The 24,363-nt window shown below is 36.7% G+C and overlaps 1 protein-coding gene across 6 annotated transcripts in view; it reads right to left on the reverse strand.

Moving 5' to 3' along the window:
* Nucleotides 1–268: 268 nt before the first annotated feature.
* LOC128881777 (nucleolysin TIAR) overlaps nucleotides 269–24,363 on the reverse strand; it is a 504,665-nt gene continuing 480,570 nt past the window's right edge. For 4 of the 6 annotated variants that reach the window (XM_054133116.1, XM_054133088.1, XM_054133129.1 and 1 more), the window contains 5 exons: nucleotides 18,680–18,860; nucleotides 10,965–11,094; nucleotides 7,099–7,322; nucleotides 5,102–5,282; nucleotides 269–2,341 (listed from right to left, as the gene is read on the reverse strand). In XM_054133116.1, the coding sequence (XP_053989091.1) occupies nucleotides 2,300–2,341; nucleotides 5,102–5,282; nucleotides 7,099–7,322; nucleotides 10,965–11,094; nucleotides 18,680–18,860 (758 nt within the window). In that variant the 3' untranslated portion in view covers nucleotides 269–2,299. Of the gene's footprint in view, nucleotides 3,152–5,101; nucleotides 5,283–7,098; nucleotides 7,323–10,964; nucleotides 11,095–18,679; nucleotides 18,861–24,363 lie in introns of all 6 variants that reach the window. The other 2 variants (XM_054133097.1, XM_054133105.1) reach the window with 2 other exon arrangements.

The raw sequence follows: 24,363 nt of genomic DNA on the forward strand, positions 1-24,363 counted from the left end.
TGTACCCTCGTCTCTCTTTTCTTTTTCTTTTCTTTTTTTTTTCGCTACTGGCAATGGTTTTTGAACGCTGCAGGATTTGTTTCTCGATACGACGGAATTACACAGAGGCAATAACCCAGAGATTCGATCGGAGGACAGGATACAGACTCGCGAGGAAGGAACTCGATGCATCTAATCTAACTTTCGTGCTGTTTGTGCAATGTGTCTATCTATGAATTGTTTAATTTCTTTCTCGTCTCTCGCTTTATTACAATTTTCATTGTTTCTCTCTCTCTCTCTCTCTCTCTCTCTCTCTCTCTCTCTCATTCACTCACTCACTCTCTTCCATTTTCATTCTCATTATCGTACTCTGGCTCGTTCGCGCGAGCATGTCACGTTTACACGTTCGTTACTTACACTTGTTTCGACTTTAGTTCATTTTTTTTTTTTCTTCATTAGGTTGGCCGTGTCGAAATTCGGGACGTCGGACAGACCGTAATCGATTCCTCCCATTTGTTATCGCTAAACCGTCATCGTGTCCCTTTCTCTCTCCACCCTATACCTTTCGTTGTTGCGAATTCGTAGCTCACAAGCCGATCAGCCGAGAGCGAGTAACAGCAGAGAGACACAGGGGTAAACGGCTTGTTTCTCTTTCCTAAGCTTAACGATTTATTGCTTAAGCGTCTTAAAGTCGAGATTTTCTCTTTGGTTCTATGGTATGCGTGTTATATAAAAATCTAAAGTATAAGTTAAAAACCACGGTAGACCCGATACGATTCATTCGGAGTCGACCGATTACCGGACGCTCTTCCCGATCCGCAGTTCCGCTATTTTTTTTCTCGTTTTTCTGTTTTTTTTTGTTGTTGCTGTTGTTTTGTTTTTGTTTATATGTATCGTTTATCATTTTGTCTTAATCGCGCGATCGACGCGTCGAGCACCGGTCGACTACCTTCGGTGCATGCGGCTGATCTTTTATAAAAATATCCAACTGTCTAAGTGACGCGTCAGAAGGATCAAGTCGAACAATAAAAACGGCTCTTCGACTGTCTGCGAAGACTTCGCGCATGATTTGTCATTTTGGCCTCGAGCTTTATAATAAATATAATAACCGAAGGAGGAAGTCCTCGCAGTGGCGGAAAAATGGATTAAGACACGTGGATCTATCAGTTCCGTGGTTCACGATAGTCGAGTGGTTGTACGAAGGTGCGTTTAACGGTTCCCCCGGGAACGCGGAAATCGTCGAATTTATGCGAAAGGTCTGCTTCCGCCTTGCCGCCGAATTTCGAATCGCCCTCGAGTAACGTTTCATTATAACATACCTACCTAACTAGCTAATTGTTTGAATTTTGTTTTTTTTTTCCTTTTAATAACGCATGATTTTTTTTTTTTTTGGTTTATTTACTTTATATAATCTTCGCAAGTGTGTACGTGTTCGTCGATCTCTCTTATTTATCATTTATACATCGCGATTACTCGTCGACCGCCGCTTCGTGCTCCGTGCTACGCGTTCGCGCGCGTTTCACGTCTTATTAATTTTCGCTGTTAAGCCCAAAACTACAAAAATAATGAATCCGGGTTACGGGTCGGTGTGTCTGGCGGCGTTTCGTCGCCTCCCCTCCGTGACGAGGAAGCGTCAGCGTCGATTAAACGGCGGAAAGTGGTAAATCACGGGGTTGTTCGGTGTGCGGCAACCCAATTCGTTCTCCGTTGCGATCGGTCCTTCGCGGACGTCGCAGAAAATATTTGCTGTTTATGTTACAAACGGTGTTCGGTGATCACTTTTTGTGGTCCGCGTACCCCGGAATTCGTGTTTCATTACTGAAGCTTTTGACACTACCGTGACGGCAACGCTATCTATTAATTCAAGCCGAGAGATACGCTACGTTATCCTACAGACTGGACGAGAGGATACCTCCTGATTTGTTTGACGATCCGTAGTTTTTCTTTCTCGTAAAGATTGCCGGCTATATATTGGACGTGAAAAATTACAGGGAATGTGGAAGTATTCTCATTAATGTTTTTTTTTTTTCATTTAGCTTTAACAAACGATTATAGATAAGGATTTAACCCCATTCGTACGTCTTTTCTCTTGCTTCGTTTACTAAACGGTCGTCAACTATTTTTCTGGCGATTTATGCCATCCGATTAATGACGTATCAAGCCGGGAGCGGCAAGATTTTTGATGCTTTTGCGGTCGCGGTGGCGTCGATGCTGACGATTAATTTGTTGTTGTTCGTAGTGGTGGTGGTGAGAATGGTGGTGGTGGTAACTGTTGTTGCTGTAGAAGCTGTTCCTGTTGGTGGGGTGTACTTGCTTACCATCACACTAGAAGGCTAGGCGTCAGCCAGTCCTCATCCGCTAGCTGGACCGCAACCAAGAACACACTTTACCATTTGAACACACAAACGCTGGTTAAGTCTTGGTCCGAATTTCAAGAAAACAATAGAAATATTCTCGACAGCTATTCTCACTTTCATCCTCTTTCGTTCCCTTTCACGCTTCACTCGTACAAACCCCTCTTCCCCTCCCACTCGCATTCTCCTCTTTAATTCTAAAAACCATTTTGTTCTCGTTTTTCTGTCTCTCTGTATCTCTCGTTCCCTCTCACGCAGCCCCTCTTTCGTTTTTCATTTCACCCCCTTTACATTCAGACACACGAAGACTGATCGATCTGAATCTACCTTTACCGTGACTCAACCTCAATCGCTTTTAACGTTCTAAAAGTGTGAACAACTAAAGTGATACTATCCTACGAACTGCGTTGCTTCGCCTCAACGGATAAAATATGTTGAGAGGAATATATATATATATATATATTTTTATGTGTCATGTAAACATGTAATGGTGATGTTCAATCGGTCGACCGTTTCTGTGGACTAACGGCTAAGTTTTTCAGGGCAATCGAAATGGAAATAAACAGCGACGATACCCGTCGATACAATGAAACTTTCGTTCGTTCGGTTTTTTTCACATTTGTTTCTTGCGTTCTTCCATTGAGGTGCATCTCATACCAAACGATGATACCCATTTTACAAACACGTTCTCCAGCGACATTTTTCTGGTCGAATTCGAGGTTGAGCCAGGTCGTAGATGCAGTTTCCTTGATGTAAAGTGAGATTTGAAAGTAAGGAAAAGCCAGGCCGTGCGATGATAGTGGTAGCGATCACTGTGCCTGCGAACCGAAATATGTAAATAAAGACGATTTTTCGGATGATTTCGAGTATCTCTCCTGGCCGATAGTCATCAGTTCAATAAACAATTCTACAGTTTTTATTATCTATTTTTTTTTTTTAACAACTGTAATAAGAAGGAATAAACATTTATCGAATTACGTAGTTAATTATTATTTCTATCGTTGATACTTAATATTTTCCTTAAAGAAAGGATTCAGCTGTTCTTGACGAATGAAATTAATTTTTTACTATTCAATTATATTCCTTGTCGTTTTTATTTATTCTATTCTGTATATAATTAAATTCTTTAACTCACTGTGACGTATGAATATTTATAATAATTATTATAATATTATACCTCTCATGTCCGAATAGGAATTGAAATAACTCTCGTTATTTACTTTCTTCTGTCTTTGTATTACGATGAATCGAAGAAAATCCAGCGAGATATTCGATTTCAGGCAAATAAGGTTAAATAAGCGTGTACTTCAGCCAAGTTCATGTCTTTATCGAACGTATGTGCACACTAAACGTCATGCTGAATGGTATGAAAATGTTTTGATTATCGCATGCATGGTGACTTATTAATAATAAATAAAATCACTTTACAATTTGTAGTATGCTCTGTGTTATATTTTATCGAGAATAAAAAAAATAGAATCTATACAAAATATGTGAAACTTGGAACAATATTGGTATTCTCATTTCAATATGTAAAATTTGACAGTATGTATCGCATTTTATACATTACCTTATTTTTGAAAAATAATAGAAAAGTGCAAAATTATATATTTACTTAATATTAATATACATCCAATTAGCAACTAATTAAAGACTTCTATTAATTTGTTAAAGCCCACCGCTTTATACACCTCTTATTTCTCATGCATGCATAATATGTATGTATGTATACTCGTATGTGTGAACAGCGATAAATGTATGGTCTCGCGAAATGTCACTCAGTTTTCAATGTATTTATATAAAGTATCATTAGGATTTTCCCTGGTACAATACTAATATAATTAGAAAGAAATAATTGAACCTAGGTAGTCAGTACTTCGTAAGCTAGCAATTGTAGTCACTTTAAAAAAACAAACAATCACATAAGAACCAAACATAACCCAACGAATACGTCAGTAATGAAAAATGTAATTATGTTCGACCGATGAAGCTGCGTGCATGACAAGATAGGTGATCGCGAAAATGTCACCGAAACTCGTGCGTGTAACCTTAGGAGGGTGCGACATTCATTAAACAACACGGAATTGTGTGTCATACTTGAAACGAATAAAGGACGACACATAAAAGGATTTCATTTCTTACACTTTCTCAGACAGCGAAATCAGCAAACCAATTATAAAACCACTCGTAGCACAAACTTTCGCATTCAAGATCATTCAATCTTCTCAACGAACTTTTTACTGTATACAGAAGCCAAGACTGGAACTTTGAAAACTATTATCATGATTTGATCCATTCATCTTAAGAGATTCCGTTTTACAAAGGAAACCGTTTAATATTTAATTAATTCCTGTAATCCAAACAATCTTCGTAAACGATATAATATTGTTACTTATGAATATTTTTACGTTGACATGTCGAAGAAAATGACACCGTATATTTTTAGAAATCATGAGATTGAAAAATTAGAGGATCTAGAGGATTATGAAAACTTTACATTCAGACAAAGCATTATTATACGATATTGTACACTGTTTCCTTCATCACTGGTACTTGGATTATTTTCCCGAATCGTTGAAGAATGTGCCTGTTTTCGCGCAATACAAAATGTCTGCAATTGTTCATTCATAATTCCGTAATGAATGGATCAAAAAAAAACGTTACAATGCAGAAACATGAAAAGCGAGGTAAATTTACACGTACGAGAGAATACGTATCAGAAAATATGCACGGGCATAGGAAAAAAGACATAGAAAAATAATGGATACCTGGAACTGTTGCATCGGGTAGGCCATCATTTGTGCCGGTGGTGGTGGTGGTGGTGGCGGAGCTTGCACCCCTGGGGGTGCCGTGACCGTCGTGGCGTGGTGTGGTGGTAACTGTGGTCCCCCAGGTAATCCCTGGCCCCAACCAGCTGGCGTGCCAGCGGCGTGGACGCCCATTCCCATTCTGTATTTACAGGTTGTTCGTGTAATCGACGTGTAAATAAACGTACACATTCGAAGAGAAGAAGTGCATGTTACATATTATCCGAGGGTGACGGAATATTGCTTTCGTTCAGTTCTGCTGGTTACGAGTGGTTAATGGATGATACCGTGTTTTCGGTTTTATTGATTAATTCCTGATATAGATAAGGTAGTCTATAGAAAGTGATTTATTAACTTATTTCTGAAATTTGGAAATATGTAAAAGCATTATCAGAATAAAACTGTTCGGTTCAAAGGGAGACGCTTCGAGACAGACAGGGTTAATAATATGGTAAGACAAATTAATTACTTTTCTCGTTTTATTATAAACTAGAAGAAACGAGAAAAAACTAATTGAAAATTATTTCATAGTGTCTTGAATTATCTAACAATAATTAGATAATTACTGTTAATGCAACGAGCCTCTCACGTAATTATCGAGGCTCGTGGAAAGAAATTTATTCTACATTTCTAATATATTTCTGGACGACAAATCACAGCTTTATAAATTACAAAATACCCCGTATACTTGTATTACATTATGATGAATATAAAGACATCCGCGGTGGAGTAGAGTACTTCGCAAATAAAACACTTTGACTACTGTGCTCGCAATAAAGTGTAAAAACACGATAAACTCTAATGCACGTATCAAGTTGAACATAAATTTCATGCATCCATACTTCATAAGTATAATTTACGTGACAAGGAAAAAAGATACAGCTGATACCACGGTCGTTATTCACGTTTAATATTATGTGGTGTTCGATTTTACACTTAAAATTATTGTTAGATAATGTTTAGTATCGAATTGACAGCTTTATACCGTTCTATATTTATGCTTCGGTGTTGTAATACGAGATCTCCAACGAGCATGAGTTATGTAACGTCAACGCCTGCTTTCCGATAACGTTTTTAACATACTTTATGAGTTGAACGCGAGCACGACAAATACGATAGGATTTAATTCATCAAATTCATCTTTTTTGCTATCACGACAAATAATAACTGAAAATTAATAAATATTTTCAGAGTCATTTAAATATCAAAATATTTATATACTACATTTGAAAGAAAGTAACTAAAGTTCTCGAAGGAAATACAGATTGAAAATTTATCAATTTCGTTTACTTTCTACATTTATTATGTTCAAGGATGAATAATTTTATGCTTTGGGACTTTTTACTCCTATTTACTGAGAATAATATTTAAAGAGAGACAATTACGGGCTTGAAATATTTATTATGACAAATAATTTTCAAGTATGATAAAAATATTTTATATTTCAGAGAAGATGCTAAAAGTAAAGGATTCTCTAAAAGAGGCTTTAGAATTTTATTTTAAAAAACAAAATACGCCTGTCAGCGTAGTCGTGGTAGGCACTCAACTCTTTCGGGTTAGAGAGGCTGGAAACTGTCCCAACCTTTGCTTAATTTTCATACTTCATTTAAAATTCTTAATTTCGTTGGTAACGTTACAAACGTTAAATATTAAATAACTGAAAAGAGAATTTCGTCAAGTCAAAACGCATTAGCAGTTAATTTAAAAAGTCAAACGACATCGCCATTTTTCACGTTTAATAAATATAAATAAAAAAAAGTGTTAATATTATTTTGCGTTCTATTCATTTAATTTAGAAACTTCTTCTTCTATTACTCCGTATTATATGGTGTACATGGTGGCGCAAAGTATAAGTACACTTATACAAAAATATGACCCTATAAATATAGTACTTTTTCGCCCGAAAACCCTTTAGTAGGAAATTATTTTGGCTCGAAGGAGGAACGTTAAGAGCTTACCCCATGTATTGCGCCTGTTGATACCCGGCGAACTGTCCATAAGTGTACCCTTGCATTCCTTGCAGGAAACCACCGGCCTGCATCTGCGTCGCTGTTGTGGGGTAAGATTGGGGCGGATACCAGTATCCAAGCTGTCCAGCACCGCCGACGCCTCCGACACCCGCCGCCGCCGCGGCGGCAGCTGCTGCCGCCGCATAGTACGGGTACGTCGCCGACGATAACGCCTGAAAGAACACGAAGATCAATGAAACAGAAAAGAGTAAAGGCATTGGCTGGATTTAATGCTCAACGATGTCAATAGGGTTAAGAATGGTAATACCGCGCGTTCAAAAATCATTGCAATCTTTCATATACGCCGTTAGACTCCCAGAATAGGAACGATCGGCGATTACCTCGATTACCTCGGCTCTCAAGCGCTTTTCCTATTTAACCGATGGGAAATTTGCTGAGACAATCATTATCAAACGGATACTATTTTTTTTAAAAATCAATTTCGAGGGAATTTTCGTGATTCTTACGCGGTCGAAGTACTTGATATAAACTTTTGAAATTTAGTATGACTATTCGTACGTGTAGGTACGAGTTGTTAAATTTACAATTGTCCTGGTCAATTTGTTTACAAGTTGCGAACAATACTACACGTCACATATAGCGTATCGATTGAATCCGCCCTAGCGGTCCAAAACAATGAAAATTGATACCTTGGTAATACCTTGGAACAAAAATGATTATAATTCGAATTTCATAACGATATGACGCCTTATTTTGCATAAGAATCCGCGGTCTATTTATAACTCTACCATTTTCAGTCAAATCAACTTGAAGTTTCCGGGGAATATTCACGGAATGTTGTAGACCAATGAATACCAAAACCCAAATATTAGGTAGACTGGATAGTAATGTCGTTTCTGCGAATCTCAATACTTATTTATCTGGCATTGAAAATTTGCACACTAGATAGCAAGAAGCTGTTGATAACGAGGGTGATTACATAATTCATTAAAAATAGAAATTTATTAAGAATGTGTTTGAATTTAATGTAAAAGAAATGACATTACTTTTCGGTTCCCCTAATATGTCAATTTTGAAATGTGTAAGTATCCTGCGCTCCTGTTGTTGAGTAAAATCATTGAACGAACTCGTGAAATTAAAATGAGCGTGAAGAGTTACCAGGGAACTAGTCCAAATGAAAGACCTCGATTGTTCTCCATAACGTTTCCCGGCTAATTCAGGAGGTTAAGAAGGAGATCGAACACGAAAGCAGTCCAACTGCGTCGAGTATGAGACCGTGGTATGATGAGGTACGTAGTAATGCGATATCCCGGTACTCGTGGGAGAAGCGCGTTATGGGAATAGGGATCAATTAGAGCGATGTCACGGGCCGAGTAACAGTGGATGGATGGACGGAAGTACTACTGAGGAGAGTGCAAGGGAGGTGAGGGCGTACTTCGGCTACCATTCCCAGATCGGACGTACTTACTCGTCCTACCGGCGCTAATTGCTAAGAGACCCGATAGACACACTTTAGAGCAAGCCTTGTGAATAGACCCGAATCTTGCCCGATTCCCTGTCCTCCCCTTCACCATCATACGTTTTTACCGTCTCGTTTGGTTCACACAAGCCGATTGTACATCAATCGCGGACCTCGAATCGGATATACCTATTTAGCAATTGAATACTGTAACTATTTACTTTTTCCAACTTTCGAAAGGATTTAGTTTCAAGTATTTCGAAATATGAAACCAATGTTTTAAAAGGTTTTCTATTCAGAAGGCATGTAGGAGAAACAAAATTTGGGCGTATTATAAATATACATAAAAGTAATTTGCAAATATTGTGTAAATGTACACTGATCAGCTTTATTACCATTCGGAAGCCACGAGTACTACAACGAGGAATCATACCCGCGAAAGTCTGAAATCTAAACTAAATACGATCCTTTCATTAAATTGTCAAATCGATGCTTTTACTATTAACGTTAAACAGATTCTAATTACTAAAATAAACGTATATACTGTAATTGTTTCATTCAATAAAACGTATTAAACACTAAATAACTTGAAGCACGTAAATAAAATGTTTTTTTCATTCAAGGACAGTAATTTAGGACTCATTTCATCTTGAAACATGCTTTATTCCAATTTAATTCAAATTGGAATGTCTGTCGATAAAATTCATAGGATGTGATTGAACGAATTTGTACGATAATGCGTTTGCCAAGTTACCTCAATTTCTAATTCAAACCTAACTCGGTTGCGGTTCAAAGTGGAATTGGTACTAATTGCTAGGATCTTTGGCATGTACTCTAAAGTTAAAATATAGATTGAACACGATTGGCGTACATTTTAACGCTATTAGATTTTTATTCATCCGTATTTGTTTAACTGCTTATCATCATATTGAGTGCATAGCGATTACGTCGAGTATAAAACACAACGTAAAAAGAAGTTTTTTATACATAACTGTATGCTAGCAACATTTTATATTCACCTTGTAAAATATAATAATGTTGGCATAGAATATTAAACAATAAATAAATATGACTTCAGAAGATTTAATTCAATACAATTAAATTACCGACACGCTTTTATAAAATTAAAAACTTATAATTATTGCAATTAATCAAAACAAAGAGCACGTTTAAGCTGTATCAAAAGATATTGTAGAACACACTGATTTAGTATTTAAATGAAAATGTGTCGTGCATGACATGATTATAATAAGTTTTTCATTATTGAGAAATGTAGATTTAATATTTAAACTTGCATTGTATGGTTGTTCTAAAAAATTCCAATAGAAGTATTGTTAATATTCGAGTGACTTTAGAAATACGTTTAAAGTACATAGGTCAAATTGACCAGTTTGACAGTTTTAGTGTTAACCAGTAGTTTATTTCAGATTGCGAAAATTATTATCTTTTAGTTTATAGAATAAAGTCATAGGGTTTCAGATCAGATCCCGTTGGAAATCCAATACGTTTACATCATCGAAGGCAATCATTGGGAAACGTAACGCTTAATACGTCTCGAACTCTACAATGATAATGAGCTGGAGAACTGTCATGTGGAAATCGCATTCGTTGCCTAGTTGCGAGATCATCTTATGCCGCTTCTCTATAATTATCATGACATTCTCCTAACGCTAACGTCGTGTCAATAATTTAGTAAGAAGTGTAGTGTGCTATTAAGAAAGCCTTAAGCAACTGATTTTCTGAGAGTGTCCACTTATATTTATAAATAGGCTACAATATTTCGTCATTTCGATTTAGTTAAAGTTTAAAGACTATTTTTAGAGGCATGCAATATTGATTTTATTTTACCTTAGTATTGAATTATATAAACTGCATACCAGAATAAAGAATGAACTTCGATATTATATAACTATACAACGATACAAACAAAAAAGATTATAGTTTCGATTTGTGTAAATAATTGTTCAGGTTTAGAATACAGTAAAGTAATTTAATTTTGTCTAAATACATATTAATAAACCAGCATTGATCACAGTAAACATTTCACCATAAAATGTTTGAGAGTAGAAATTACGAAAGCGCATGAAAGATTGCAAATTTTTTATTTTACCCTTGCAAATCAACCGATATAAAAAGTATTCATGAACATTTCAATTTACGCATACCTCCAGTTTTAGTCTATTCTTTGAAATAGGATAACCACGAATTCCGTATTTTCCTTCCCCAGTTCTCTACAAGCATCGTTGGTATTTTTTATGCAATGGACGAGAGAGGTTATTCAGTATTGTATTCGGAATTTTATCTCAAGTGTCGTCTCAAATTTTACCCAGGGTTCTATCGTAAATTTCATCGCTTCCCGTTTCCACGAGAGGTCAATAAAAGAGCGAACGTTTACCTGTCCAGTTTGTTGAGCATTGTTCGGGTCTCCGCTCTCCTTGCCCCAGCTGCATTTCACCGTTTGACCATTGATGTCGGTGTTGTGTACTGCCACAATAGCGTGTGTTGCCGATTCTTTGGTAGAAAACCTGAAATACAACCAGTGGTAAACTTTAAATTAGCTTCGAACGTTTCATTTTTAATGTATATATGTAGTTATACACTCGAAGAACTGAATTATTAATTCCATTTATTTATTGATTCTGACGATTGTTTCTTTCATTTATGAAGTAAAAACACAGCGAAATCAATCGTTTTTTGAAATAGCTACCACTTCAAGTGAATTAATATTATTTCTATTTCGAAATAAATTATTTCAAATCGTTAGTTCATACGACAAAAAACCAAATTAATGTTTACTTTTTGCTAGATTAGGAAACGGCCAACTGTACAAAAATTTGTACGCAGGACCCTCGACGATTATAGTTTATTAAGTAAATTAAATGGGGCGGATTAAAGCTCGGTCTCGGACGTATTTGCTTCAAACGTTAGGAAAACAGATGAAATTTACGAACGTGTATGCGTGCAGGGGAAGGAAAACATGCGAATCCCAGCGAATCTAGATTACCATGAATCTAGGGATTCCATGTTAAATCGTAGGTCCACATATATTGAGCTACTTTGAATTTCATACAGTTTGGAGAGTGTTCAAAGTGTATCGAGCATGTGAACGAACTCCTGATATTATCATTTTGTCGATAACGACCGAGTTAACCGACCTCCACCCCTGGAGCAGCCTGTGGGGGTTTATCCCGCACTTTGTCGCGTGTTATTTATTTATAACGCGAGGGAAGGATGAAAAATTCTATTCACGGATAACAGGCGGATGGAATTCCTGAAAACGCAGAGACAGTGGCTTATTTATCGTGTCCTTCAATTACGGGGAGGTTAAGGTTTGCCATTTGGCGTTTACCCAAGATTCAGGGGGTGGTATGTTCCCGTAAATGTCGCCTATGTAACCGGGTGCTGGAGGGGGTGCATTATGCTGCATGGCCAGACATAAACACGTCGTTTTTAGGGGCATTATAAAGATAATCTTGTGTACGGATGCTTGCTCCGCAGAACGCGGAATATAGTTTCCGCTCTTTAATGAATGGGATTGGATTCTATGATAAAATGATTTCGAGAAAATAAATACAAGCGCGTATCGCGGTTTTTAAACGAAACACGGTATGCGTACAGGGGATGCTATTAAGTTGGAATTATATCAATTTAAAATTCTGCTTGTGTAAGGTAGCAGCAGAAGCTCCATATCAGGCAGCGACCCGTGTGAAGCTGGCCCCACCTATATCAAAAACTCAAAATTTTCTTTTTGCATACGTTTCCTCATCGTTTGCTCACGTTTGCTCAAGAAAAATTTTCGTTTGTCCCTCTTTAGTTCAAAAGATATACGCGATTCAAATTAGGTGGGGCCAGCTTCACACTAGCCCCACCTTTTTGAAAAATTCAAATTTTTCTTTTTGCATACGTTTGCTCATCGTTAGCTCAGGAAAGGTCAAGTGGAATTTTCGTTTGCCCCTCTTTAGTTCAAAAGCTACACGCGATTGAAAATTTTGCAAAGTGTGAAGCTGGCCCCACCTTTCTCGAAATTTGAAATTTTTCTTTTTGATTCTGTTTCGTCATTGTTTGCTCACGTTTGCTCAAGTGGAATTTTCGTTTGTCCCTCTTTAGTTCAAAAGCTACACGCGATTGAAAATTTTGGAAAGTGTGAAGCTGGCCCCACCTAATTTGAATCGCCTGTATCTTTTGAATTAAAGAGGGGCAAACGAAAATTTCACTTGAGCAAACGTGAGCAAACGATGGCGAAACAGAATCAAAAAGAAAAATTTGAGTTTTTCAAAAAGGTGGGGCTAGTGTGAAGCTGGCCCCACCTAATTTGAATCGCGTATATCTTTCGAACTAAAGAGGTGCAAACGAAAATTTTTCTTGAGCAAACGTGAGCAAACGATGAGGATACGTATGCAAAAAGAAAATTTTGAGTTTTTGATATAGGTGGGGCCAGCTTCACACGGGTCAGGCTGCGAAACAGAAGATAAAATATTTGATGTGACACCGTTTCCCCAACTTCCCTACATTAACGTTATCGAATAAGTCGACGGTATTGGAATAATAGGTCACACTACTTTCTATCCTCGTATCCTATATCCAGTTACCCTAAAACGTATATCAGCTATCACCCGTGCATTCCGATCACGTTTCCCAACAAAATTCGATCAATTTTCGTCGCCGGAGCATCTCACGAGAGCTCAATCGTGGATTGACGAATACGACACCGGGTAGTAGCAGGGACCAACGAAAAATCATCGAATTTATCGAGAGATTAGGTCACTTTTAACGTTCGTGCCCGAGACTGCACAATAGGAGTTCCGTTCCGAAGTTCGTTCTCCATCCACGTCCTCGAGCACGACGAAGGGTGGTCATCGTCAGCAACCAACCTCCTTTCTGTCACTACCTCGTTCTCACACCAGGTCTAAAGTACCGACCGATAACCAGCAGTAGATAAGATTCTTTCTTTTCACCGAGAAGAAAGGATCTCTCCCTTCTCCGTTCCTTTTTTCCACCACCCACGCTGGCCCTCGGTCTCTATACACAGTATCCAGGGGTAAGTCCATACGTCATCCCGAGATATTCGTTTCCGAGGCTTCCGACTATAGAAAAATGGAAGAAGGAAGAGCAATTAGACGAAAGATATCCGAATGACGGACATTGTCCACGGGTAGTGGAACTGCACCAGACACACCAAGGGGATACTGATGGGCGTTACAGCCGGCGAGACCGGAAGAAAGAAGAACGATGCTGAATAGTGTAGAATGTGCGCGAGAAACGTCGGCCAGGTCGAAAGAACCAGGGAAAGGGGCACGAAGGAGTTTTTCGTCTCCTTATTCCGCCTCTTTCTTCCACGGGCATTGCTCGTTTCGGAACTATCCTCTCACGCTCCTGCTAGTTTCTGCCACAATGGGTCACGGAAACCTATATGTATAGCCGTTTTAAGGGGCACTGATAGATACGTCTTTACAAGCAGTTCAGTCTACATCGTTATGTTCGTTCTTCGGCCAAACTAGTCTACGTCTTCGGTCAATAACTAGACTGTGGATGCGTATGCATATGAAGATTGTAAATATCTGACAATAGTTAAATTAATTATTAACAAGACTTATTATTTAAACAATGATGGGGAATATGATTTTATGTTCGCTCATCGGCCAAACTAGTCTACGTTTTCGGCCAATAACTAGACTGTGGACGCGTATGCATATGAAGATTGTAAATATCTGACAATAGTTAAATTCATTATTAACAAGTCTTATTATTTAAACAATGATGGGAAATATGATTTTGCTGTGATGTTAATGTTTCACGAATTATTTTCTCGATGGATTCAACGAGCCTTCGAATCGACCTGTCACGACATGTCACACGGTTGTTGTTTGCCTTTCCCCTTCTCTACTTCGAGGAGCACAAGCGAGCCGTGACCCCTCGACCGACACAGGTACACGAGGGGTGAGAGCTCATTCTTCGACGATCCATCGGTCGATATGGATCTCGCGATCGCGCGTTCGCGTCTCGCGTCCCTTCTATTCTTCCTTGTAATTTTTGCTTGGTATTAGTTGTGGGTACCTTAGTTTGGTTTGGTTAGTTTTAAGGCATGTATGTACGAGTCTCTGTCCTCCACCAAATAATTATTATATTAATCATTTGTTCAATTCTTTTGTTTGTTCGTAGGTCCATATTGGACTCGCACCATCGTTCTCCACTTCGGTCACTATTACTTGATGTGATAAGTGTAGTGACCAACCGTGTAACTGGACAGAAAGGTCGGTTGCCGTCCTCCTGGTGGATCTGTGTTCGAGAGGACGACAATCGGCTCCTCCGGATCGGTTCTCTACTCCTTGCGTCACATCTGGGTAGTCCAGGACTCGCCAAGCTGCGCAGTAAGGCCAAAGCGCAGTGAGACGGATCGCGAGTTGGGTCCGCCGTGGCTCCTAGCCGGGTCCAGGGTGTGGAGGATTGGTTCGGAAGCGTCGGTCGTCTTCCTTTCGAGTCCAGATCCAACAAGAGGAAACGGAACTGACTCAGTAAGTCCGTTACATGGTCGCGTCGTGTCGCGATTTAGCTTCACCCCTCTTAGTTCAAATAATTATTTGGCAGAGTCAGAGTTAAACTTTGAAAATCAAAGGGAGTTTGTTTTCTTTGATTTCCATGGTTTCGTACTTAGTATTAAGCTCGTCGACTCTATGTAGAGTATGCCTGTATGTACGTATACTCTATCTAGAGGGAGATCGAAGGAACTTTGATTCCTTCTATCTCCGGGTCTCCAGTCGCAGCAACCTCCACGTGGTGAGACCTGGTAATCGGTATTATTCGTGACGAACAATCCTTATCACGACAATTTGTGTTTTTAAATCACAGATCAAACTACGACATATGTATCTTCTGAAATTTTGTTTTCTTGCATTATAAAATTATCCTATTAGTAATTTTTTTACATTCTGTACGAAATGCAATCCTTGAACCCATATAATCTAACAACTGGAAAACTTGTATATCGTTCCTAATAACAAAACAAATATTGGCATATTTTTAACTGTATTGCCAATCTTGTCAAAATCTTGTCAAAATCTCGTCAAGATCTCGTCTCGTCTCGTGCGCGTCATTACTTAAATTATTTAAAATAATATTATAAAAATATTTTAAGTGGAGAAGCTATATTAAGTGGAATAGTTTCATATTTACTAAGTAAGTTGATATATAAGAAAATAATTAAGATAAAAATTGTAATGTTTAATGCTTGTTCCTACTACTACACTCTGTATGTATTTGCAAGGTACTGGGGAAGTGCGTAACATAGATCTGAAAAATCATTACAGTAAGGACCACACTGATGCACATGCAGGCTAAACCCCGCTAATTCTAACACCCTTCGAAATATTGTCACCTAAATTAAAGATTATGATTTTACGTAATTAATTGTTGGCTTGTGTAGACTTTTCGTGTAAGTAATAGATTCATTTGTTTTTTTCTGCAACGCGAGGACACCAACATATCCAGTTTCAATATTGTGGACGTCACAAATTATATAATTTGTTAACGTGCTCACAAAAGTATTCAGAAAACCATCCTTCGATTCTTTCTTAAGAGTATTGCGCGATGCTGTACATACTTATATGGATGTTGCGATACCGTAGCACGTGAACTTTTGAATGCGTGATTAGATGATGCGAAAGGTATGCGTGCGCCATGGAGAAGGTATGCAAACAGAGAAACGACGGACAAAGAGACAGAAGGGAGAGAAAACGAGGCCTAGTGAAATGGCAAATACGATTAGCAAAAGCTATTAGAGTAGATACAGCTGCGAAGTTATAAATCATGTATCTAAAGGGATTCTTTCAGTCATCCGAGTTATTTCGTAGCCTATACTTTCTGTTACAGTGGAATTCATTGATTGAAACACACATAGTATACGCTTTCCTTGTAGCTGTGTATGTATTAACGTGGCGAAAAATGGGGAAGTACAAAGGATTGATTGTGAGAAGATTACAAGAGAAAACACATTACGTTTTATTTATGAAAGCGTCTTGCGCGCGTCTTTGTGTTCCTCTTGTGTCAATTATTCTTGACTCGGTGAATTATGGTACGTGGAAATTTCGGTTTTCGCTTGATTTTCATTAATATTAATGTATCAGGTACGGCTATAATTTGCTAAAAAAAAAAAAACTGATTTTCAAATACCTGTAAAATTCATAATTTTGGAAACGATGAAAAATCCTTCAAGATTCGTTCAAGTATCACTCCAACATCTGGAAATTTGCACAAAATCTCAGATGCTTCTTCATTTTGTATCCGATTCCGCGTGAAATGTCCCGAGATAGGATTTGAATAGTGTACCGTGTTTGAAATAGCAAAGTAACGATTATTTTCCCCCTGATAGAACATTCTGACTTAGGGGAATGTCGATTGAATACGTGATTTTGGCTGCATTCCGGTATCGGCTATCAATTTTCAAAGGATCATTGCACCATCGCCAGATGCCAAAACTTCCCTAAGGACATCACGATGTTATCAGTGATTTCAACAAATTTCATGATGCAGGTTTCCTCGTACCTTTCGGTTTAAGACTTCTGCCAATCGAAATTTGGCAGAGGGAAACGTTTGGCTCGTATTGATACTTCGTAAACTTTCATTAAAGTGACGTTAAGAGTCATTAATTACTTACGCTTACTCTCCGTTTTTATCGGTCCTCGGAAGTCTCTTCTATGTATACTTTTCTTTCGAGTTGAATCTTGCATCAGTTTTTAATTACATTTTCGTATGGATACTAGAGCCTCCATTTATACTTGTACACGTGTATAATGTGTAGGATGACTATAAACTTTTTTAATTACTTTTGTTTGAGTGTTAAATAATTTGACTGTCGACATTTTTTATAGTTTATACGAAAGCATTTCTACGCGAGACGTCTTCAAAATGCCTAGCAATTAAACCGAGTAATCTTTAGAGTTCTATCCCGTTGGATGGCCAGTGTGAAGAATTAATTTTCTCAAACTTGCTTTATTTGTACGTGAGAAGTGAGAACTTTCTCATTGATCAACAAAACTTCTCATTTTGCTCGCTTTCTTCCGCGCGATGATCTGTATCTGCTACGTACTTCGCTCCTCGTTCACCTTAGGGACCACCCGTTCGCTGTGACATCTCGAAGAGATATTATACGTGACGTATATCATCGCGGCATTTCGACAACAATGCGGCATAGTCCAGGGGGACATCGTCGATCGAGAGATCGACAGGATACACAATCGAGCGAACAAACTTTCGAAATTAATAAGTTCCAGAAGAATCGTACGCCTCGGTTGAGTGTCTGCGCATTTCACAGGCGAACAGTTCGCTGGAATAATTGTTGAACTTTTCAAGATGCTTGCTATAGTGAAATTCCTCCTACTTTAGAATTTACTTCGGGAAAGTATCCGATTAATTATCGTGTATTGAGTACGATATATGTATAATCTAAGAGATTCAACTATATAATCTTCGATATCTTTTTACTTTCTATTGTTATAATTGAGTATGTTATGAAATTATTATGGTATTATTGAAATACTGCAATCGTGTGATTGTCGATTGTAAAATTTGTTGCGATAGTTTGTAATCCGAGTCTGTATCTATGTCGACGATAGGACGTGCTATTTTTGAGAAGCATTCAGACAAAAATTTATGAATCAATCGATAAGCTAAGCAAGAAGTCAAGGTCCACACATTGATTTATTGGCGCAGCAGTTTCACACTTCTGCTGACCATCCGCATTCATGGCGCCTTCCTTTCATCCTTAGCGCCTACTGCAGTGTCACAAATACACGGCGTGATACAAATGATCGCTAAATTCAACAAATATGTAACAACTTCAGCTGAATTTGCCTGTGCTCCACTATGATGATCATTTTGGATACTGATTCGTTAACAATGCCACCCCTTTCTCAGCACGTTTTTATATAGGAGCTGAGGATTTTTATATAGGATTCGTTTGCAAATGAAGGTTCAGCTATGACTTTTTTGTACTTGGTTCTTGGTCCATTCTAAGTGTTTATAAAAACAGCTTCGTTTGTCGTTTTGATCATTCGAAGATATTTCAATTCGTGACAATTTATTTATAACAAAGGAAGTAGTGGTAAAACTGTTTACCTGATGAAAGCGTATCCCTTGTCCTTGAATACACGAATCTCTTGGATGGATCCGAAAGGCGAAAAGGTCTTTTGCATTAGTTCTTCTGTTAGACCATTAGTTAGTCCACCGCAGTACACCGTGCAGTTTGTCGGACTACTTTGATTGTACACTTCATCGAAAGTCAACGGCTTCGCATTCGCTGTAAACAGAAAACAGAAAAAGGGTGATCCACTGTTATCATTGTCCAATATTTGTGGATTATTATTATCCTTTAGCATTAACTGATTTTAATACAAATTATTAACGTATTTCTCGTTTATATTTCATTCATACTGGCATACTTATTAAGAAATATTTCTTTGTTGGCTAATATTCATGGTCAATGATAAATATTTATCATACTTGTATTGTTCAACAGCTTCAAGAGTAATTGATCTAGTTTTAAACTAACTCGCAGAGCAACGTGGTTTTAGACGAGTTACAAGTTTTCATTTGAAAAATGTATTAGAGGCATTCAATTTAAAAGGTTAAGAGAGTACAAGTAAAAAATTAGTTTATTTTAAATATGAGGACATTAGATTCTGTTGTTAGGAAGTGTTCTATCAAATCCATAATTTAAAAAATTTTTTTAATTCTCGTCCACGTTACACTTACGTAAATCTAGAAAGCGACAAAATTAATGAAGTGCAACTTTGCCATACTGTAAAGTCTAATTGTGAAATTGTAAATAAATTATGTGTCAAACTGCAAGCACGGTACGTACTTTCACGAAATATTAACAACTTTGTGCCTTAATTTTCATTTGCCACAGCTGGTAAATAATGGGATGTATAATTAATATCTCTGTTGTTCAGTGAACCGGTCAAAACCGCTGAACCGCTTTATCTTTACAAAGTTAGCTTGTACTTTGATCATTAATAACCTTCATTCGACGTACATAAGAACAATTTAACCTCAGAAATGTATTAATTATATGCGAGCTATGAAATACTTTCAGCAAAACATTAATACAAATTGTTGACTTTATTTTTCTCAAAAATATATCGTCGTGAAATAGGAATTTCGATGTCATTCTATAGGGTTGCTCGCCAGAAACAGAGCACTTGATAACCTCTTTCGTTTGTCACGATACGAACAAATGTTAAATGTTATATTTGATAAATGATGGCGCAACTGGTGAGGAAGTCATTCTTTATGAAAAAGAAACGAGTATAAACTGTAAAATAAACTTCCTTGATTCTCGAAGATAATGCGTCATTTTACTGCGTCATTTAGTTTTAATAAAACCCATTAGATTAATAACCTTGACCACAACATGGAAAAGACAAATGGATACATGCTTCCTAGTTAAACGAATTTTGCTAATTTTGAAAATTCTAAAAAAGCGTGACTATAGTACTATATTAAGAAAATGTCTCACTGTATGTCTCATATTTACTTATTAAATTTAAAGTATGAAGTATTTTATCGTCTTGTCATAGTTTAGGAGATGATCAGAAGTTCTGTTCTTGGTGGTCAATTGATGAATATTTTAACAAAATTTTATGAAGGTTTAATAATGTATGCTCTAGCATAATAAATTACTACGAACGATGAACAGATTCAACAGATGATAAAGAATTAATCAGATTTATATTTCATGTAAGGACGACTTGGGCATTGTTAATATTTGTACTTCATTTTGATGTTATCACTTTGCATGAGATGATTATCCGATGTTTTCGTATCCACATTGTTTCCTGCACGGTAAAATCCGATATGTTCGACGTTAAATCAATATGTCAGTGTGCCAGTACTAAATTTTGTTCCTCTTCATTTTACTTACATTAAATTTATACATAGTTCGATGTACATATATCTCTGAAATATATATTTACAGCAATTATTGAAGCACATAATCTTAATAGCTAAATGATTTCTTAGAATAATGAGTTATAATGTGATACATGCAGTTCGAATTTGATGAAAAAAATTGGTGTCTATTCATAAACGAAATTAAACTGTTCTTATTACTCTCATTTGTCAATACTCGCATAACAATTAAGAACAATAGTAAAGCTGTATAAGGTAATATACAATTAAAATGAGTACTATATACAATGAGTTATAATAAAAACTAGAAAACCGTTTAAACTAATTCGTGGTAGTAAAAGCTACAAATATTTATCCATAAATGTAATGATTTCAACAGCTACGTTTTACTAAAGATTCAAACTACGAAATATTTCTAAGTGTTCAACACTTGAGATTGACATTAATGGTTAATGGTAGTTCTTATTTCTTATACTTATTTTTATTACAATTAAAATTTACCCAGGTTTCCTAAAACACATTAGCTATCAAGAATCGTAGCTGATAAACCTTTTATAAAAATAAATCGTGTGAACAGTCTCGCTATTTACTTTGTACTTAAATATCATATTCACTTCGAATACAAACGAATTCAATGAACCTAGTTGCTGGTCAGCAAAACTTCAAATTAACGAAAGTTCTCCGAAACTTGTGCTTTTTATCAGAACAGCAGTAGCTTTTTACGTGTTTCGAGTTCTTACCGCAGCCGAAGCAATGTTACAGACAGATCGATATTTTAACTAAAGCATCGCTCGCCCGCAATTTTTCTTTTGTGCGACAGTATCATTGTCGAGTAAAAACAATTGATTCGTATTGGGGCGTGCGTGCTAGCAATCAACATTTTGCCCGTTACGTGTTACGTATTCCAGACGATTAAAAAACACCATAACGCAAAATTAAATACAGTTGTCCGCTCTACTAATCTTACCTAGTAATACGTATAATACTCCATGCCCATAAAATAATACTTTAATAATTTTTTCTGGATAAGAGAGTAAGCAAAATTAGTCAAGGTTGTGAAATTGTTGATATCTAATCGATACTTTACATATTTTATATTATTTTCTTCCTTTTTATTTTTACATTTTGTTTAATCACGCAGCAATAAATAGAATAAATCAAATGAAAATGAAATAAATCTTCATACTGTTTATAGAGTTTATACTGCGCTCAAACAGCAACCTTTTTCATGATTTATTTTTCAATGCAGAAGCAAAAAGAGCAAAAACACAAGCTCGTCTTGCAACTGGAACGTACAGTTTTTACAAGTACATATTAAAAGAGAAAGAGAACATGCAACTGCTTAATTATCGTTGCTCGAGGATCTCAGTTGCGCAACGGTTTTTCTTACTTCTTAGTTCGTGCAAGATCAAACACTTGATTTCAAAAGATTGAGAATTGAATTCAACACAAAGCAGAATTCTCTCGGTGTGAAGAACCGACTGGCAGATTAGAATTTCAAGAGTAATGTTCTTTGTATAGAGTTAAGCCTATGATTGTTTTATGTCTCATGAGAGGACTAGTTTTTAATTTAAAAAACTGACTTAGATACTGAAGTAATTAATAATTATACAACGACAAATAGTTTTTAAATCTAAGAAGGTCGATAACGTTCTGATAAACTTTACCCTTAGAGGATCGTGAACGACTTCGTATATCATTAAGAAAGAAATATAACGGTATTATTCAAAATGGCCTCCTTTGTAATGATCCAGACTTGCTAACGAAGTGGTCAATTGGCAATTGTAGCACGCACAGTCTTCAGAGTTATTTCGGAAGCTGCTTTTGTCAGGTCGTTCATTAGGCATTCTAATTTCCTATCAGACGCTTTGACGTTTACGCTCTCAAACTCTGACCATAGTTTGTAATCGTTTGTAAGTGGATTTTAAGCTAGTTTACCAAACAGCCAATCATTGTTTTCTGGAGATTGTTTCATCAAGATATAACGTGGGTTTACTTCTGTGATAAAAAGGTGTACTTTACGGGATATTAGCGAAACTTCTATAATTCCTAGGAGTTAGATTCGATTAAAACGTTTTTAACCAACTGGTAACTTTTAAATATGTAACAATTGCAATTTACTTATAACAATAATAAATAAATATTAATATAATACAAGAGTAAAGAAATTAGTTTAAATGTGTATATACAATTTGCCTCATAAGAGTACGTTTATTTATTTAAAAAATTTACAAACAGGTTAACGATAGTTTACTTAAGGATTATACATAGTTATACAGGGTGAGTCTTATAATGTGACGACCTCAAATAACTCATAAGGTATTCGTTGTACGACAAAATGTTTGAAACAAAAGTTGCATAGTATCTAGGGGGACATACATTGATGTAATCTGCTCTTTATTACCTTACTTTTTTATTGAGATATCAAGGTCACCTTCAGTTTTTCAAATGGAATATCTAATATTTTTTTTTCGAATTCAGATAAATCATCAAATTTTGCGTAAAAAAGTATTACATGAAGTGGGACTTCAAATAAATAATTACTGAGATATCTTCAAATTAATAATCTTCTATTATGAAATACGCTTAGCCAACGTGATTCTTACCAGGACTTTATTCACGTCGGTAGGTCATGTCTGTAAACAAGTTCCCTGTTAAATATTTATAATCATCAACACGAAATGCCTATTTAGTATCTCGGTAAGCATTAAAGTCGTATTGAGAAAGGTGCTACATTTTTATTACGATGTTCAGTAACAGTGAAACAACGTTATGATAATTGTTTATGGTGCGTGGGAAGAAAATGCTATAAGAGCTAAGATCTTGTACCAAGCTGAGTATCCTGATCGAAATCACCCATCGTATTCTACCTTCTTAAGGCTTACTCGAAAACTCAAAGAACATGGCAATTTTAATGTACAGAATCGTAAAAAAAAAAAATATATACATGTTGAATTGAGTAACCTCCTCCTTTTCGAAGTCGGTTAAAAAGGTATCACAAAGTTATGAATAATGAAGGATGTCGTACTTCAACCTTAGCAGCTATTGCCCATAAACTTCTTTTATAAATATCTCAGTAATTATTTATTTGAAGTCCCACTTCATGTAATATTTTTTTACGCAAAATTTGATGATTTATCCAAATTCGAAAAAAAATATTAGACATTCCGTTTAAAAAACTGAAGGTAACCCTAATATCTCAATAAAAAAGTAAGGTAATGAAAACCAGATTACAGCACTGTATACCCCCCTAGATACCATGCAACTTTCGTTTGAAATATTTTCTCGTACAACAAATATCTTACGATTTATTTGAGGCCGTCACGTTATAAGACTCACCCTGCATAGTAATTTAAGGGTCATAATATAATGATACACCTTTTCAATCAATTTAAACGAAAGCAATAAAGAAACAATAAATTTATTATTATCGATACAAATTTCGTAGGGGTTCCTTGAAGTTTTTCAATAAAACTATAGATCTCCCTTAATCATACCATGACTAGATGGTCGTTTTAACGCGATAGACTTTCTCGGTTAGTCTGTCTGGTCTTTCGTCTTAGCTCTACCGATACCGGGAAAGGGGTTAGGTTTGACGACGCAGAACTCTGTGCAGCAGGCTTCTACTGTTCGAGATATCGAACGGCAATGCCAAAGAGGTTGAACCCCGTCAGCTAAGTTTACGATCGCACGGGGGCTTAGCCTATACTAAGGTAGCAGGCTACGGGTGTAAACGCGACCGGTAAACCACGGCCTGTAATTGCCTCGTTCGAGGATAGAAGGTTCTCAGGACGTCGAAACGTCCCGTTAAGAACTTACCAGGGGGACGTTCTCTTCGTTTCTGAAAGCTCGGCATTATCTCTTTATTGCCCCCCTGAACGTTATTCTTA

This window comes from Hylaeus volcanicus, chromosome 1, assembly GCF_026283585.1.
Source record: "Hylaeus volcanicus isolate JK05 chromosome 1, UHH_iyHylVolc1.0_haploid, whole genome shotgun sequence".
NCBI lineage: Eukaryota > Metazoa > Arthropoda > Insecta > Hymenoptera > Colletidae > Hylaeus > Hylaeus volcanicus.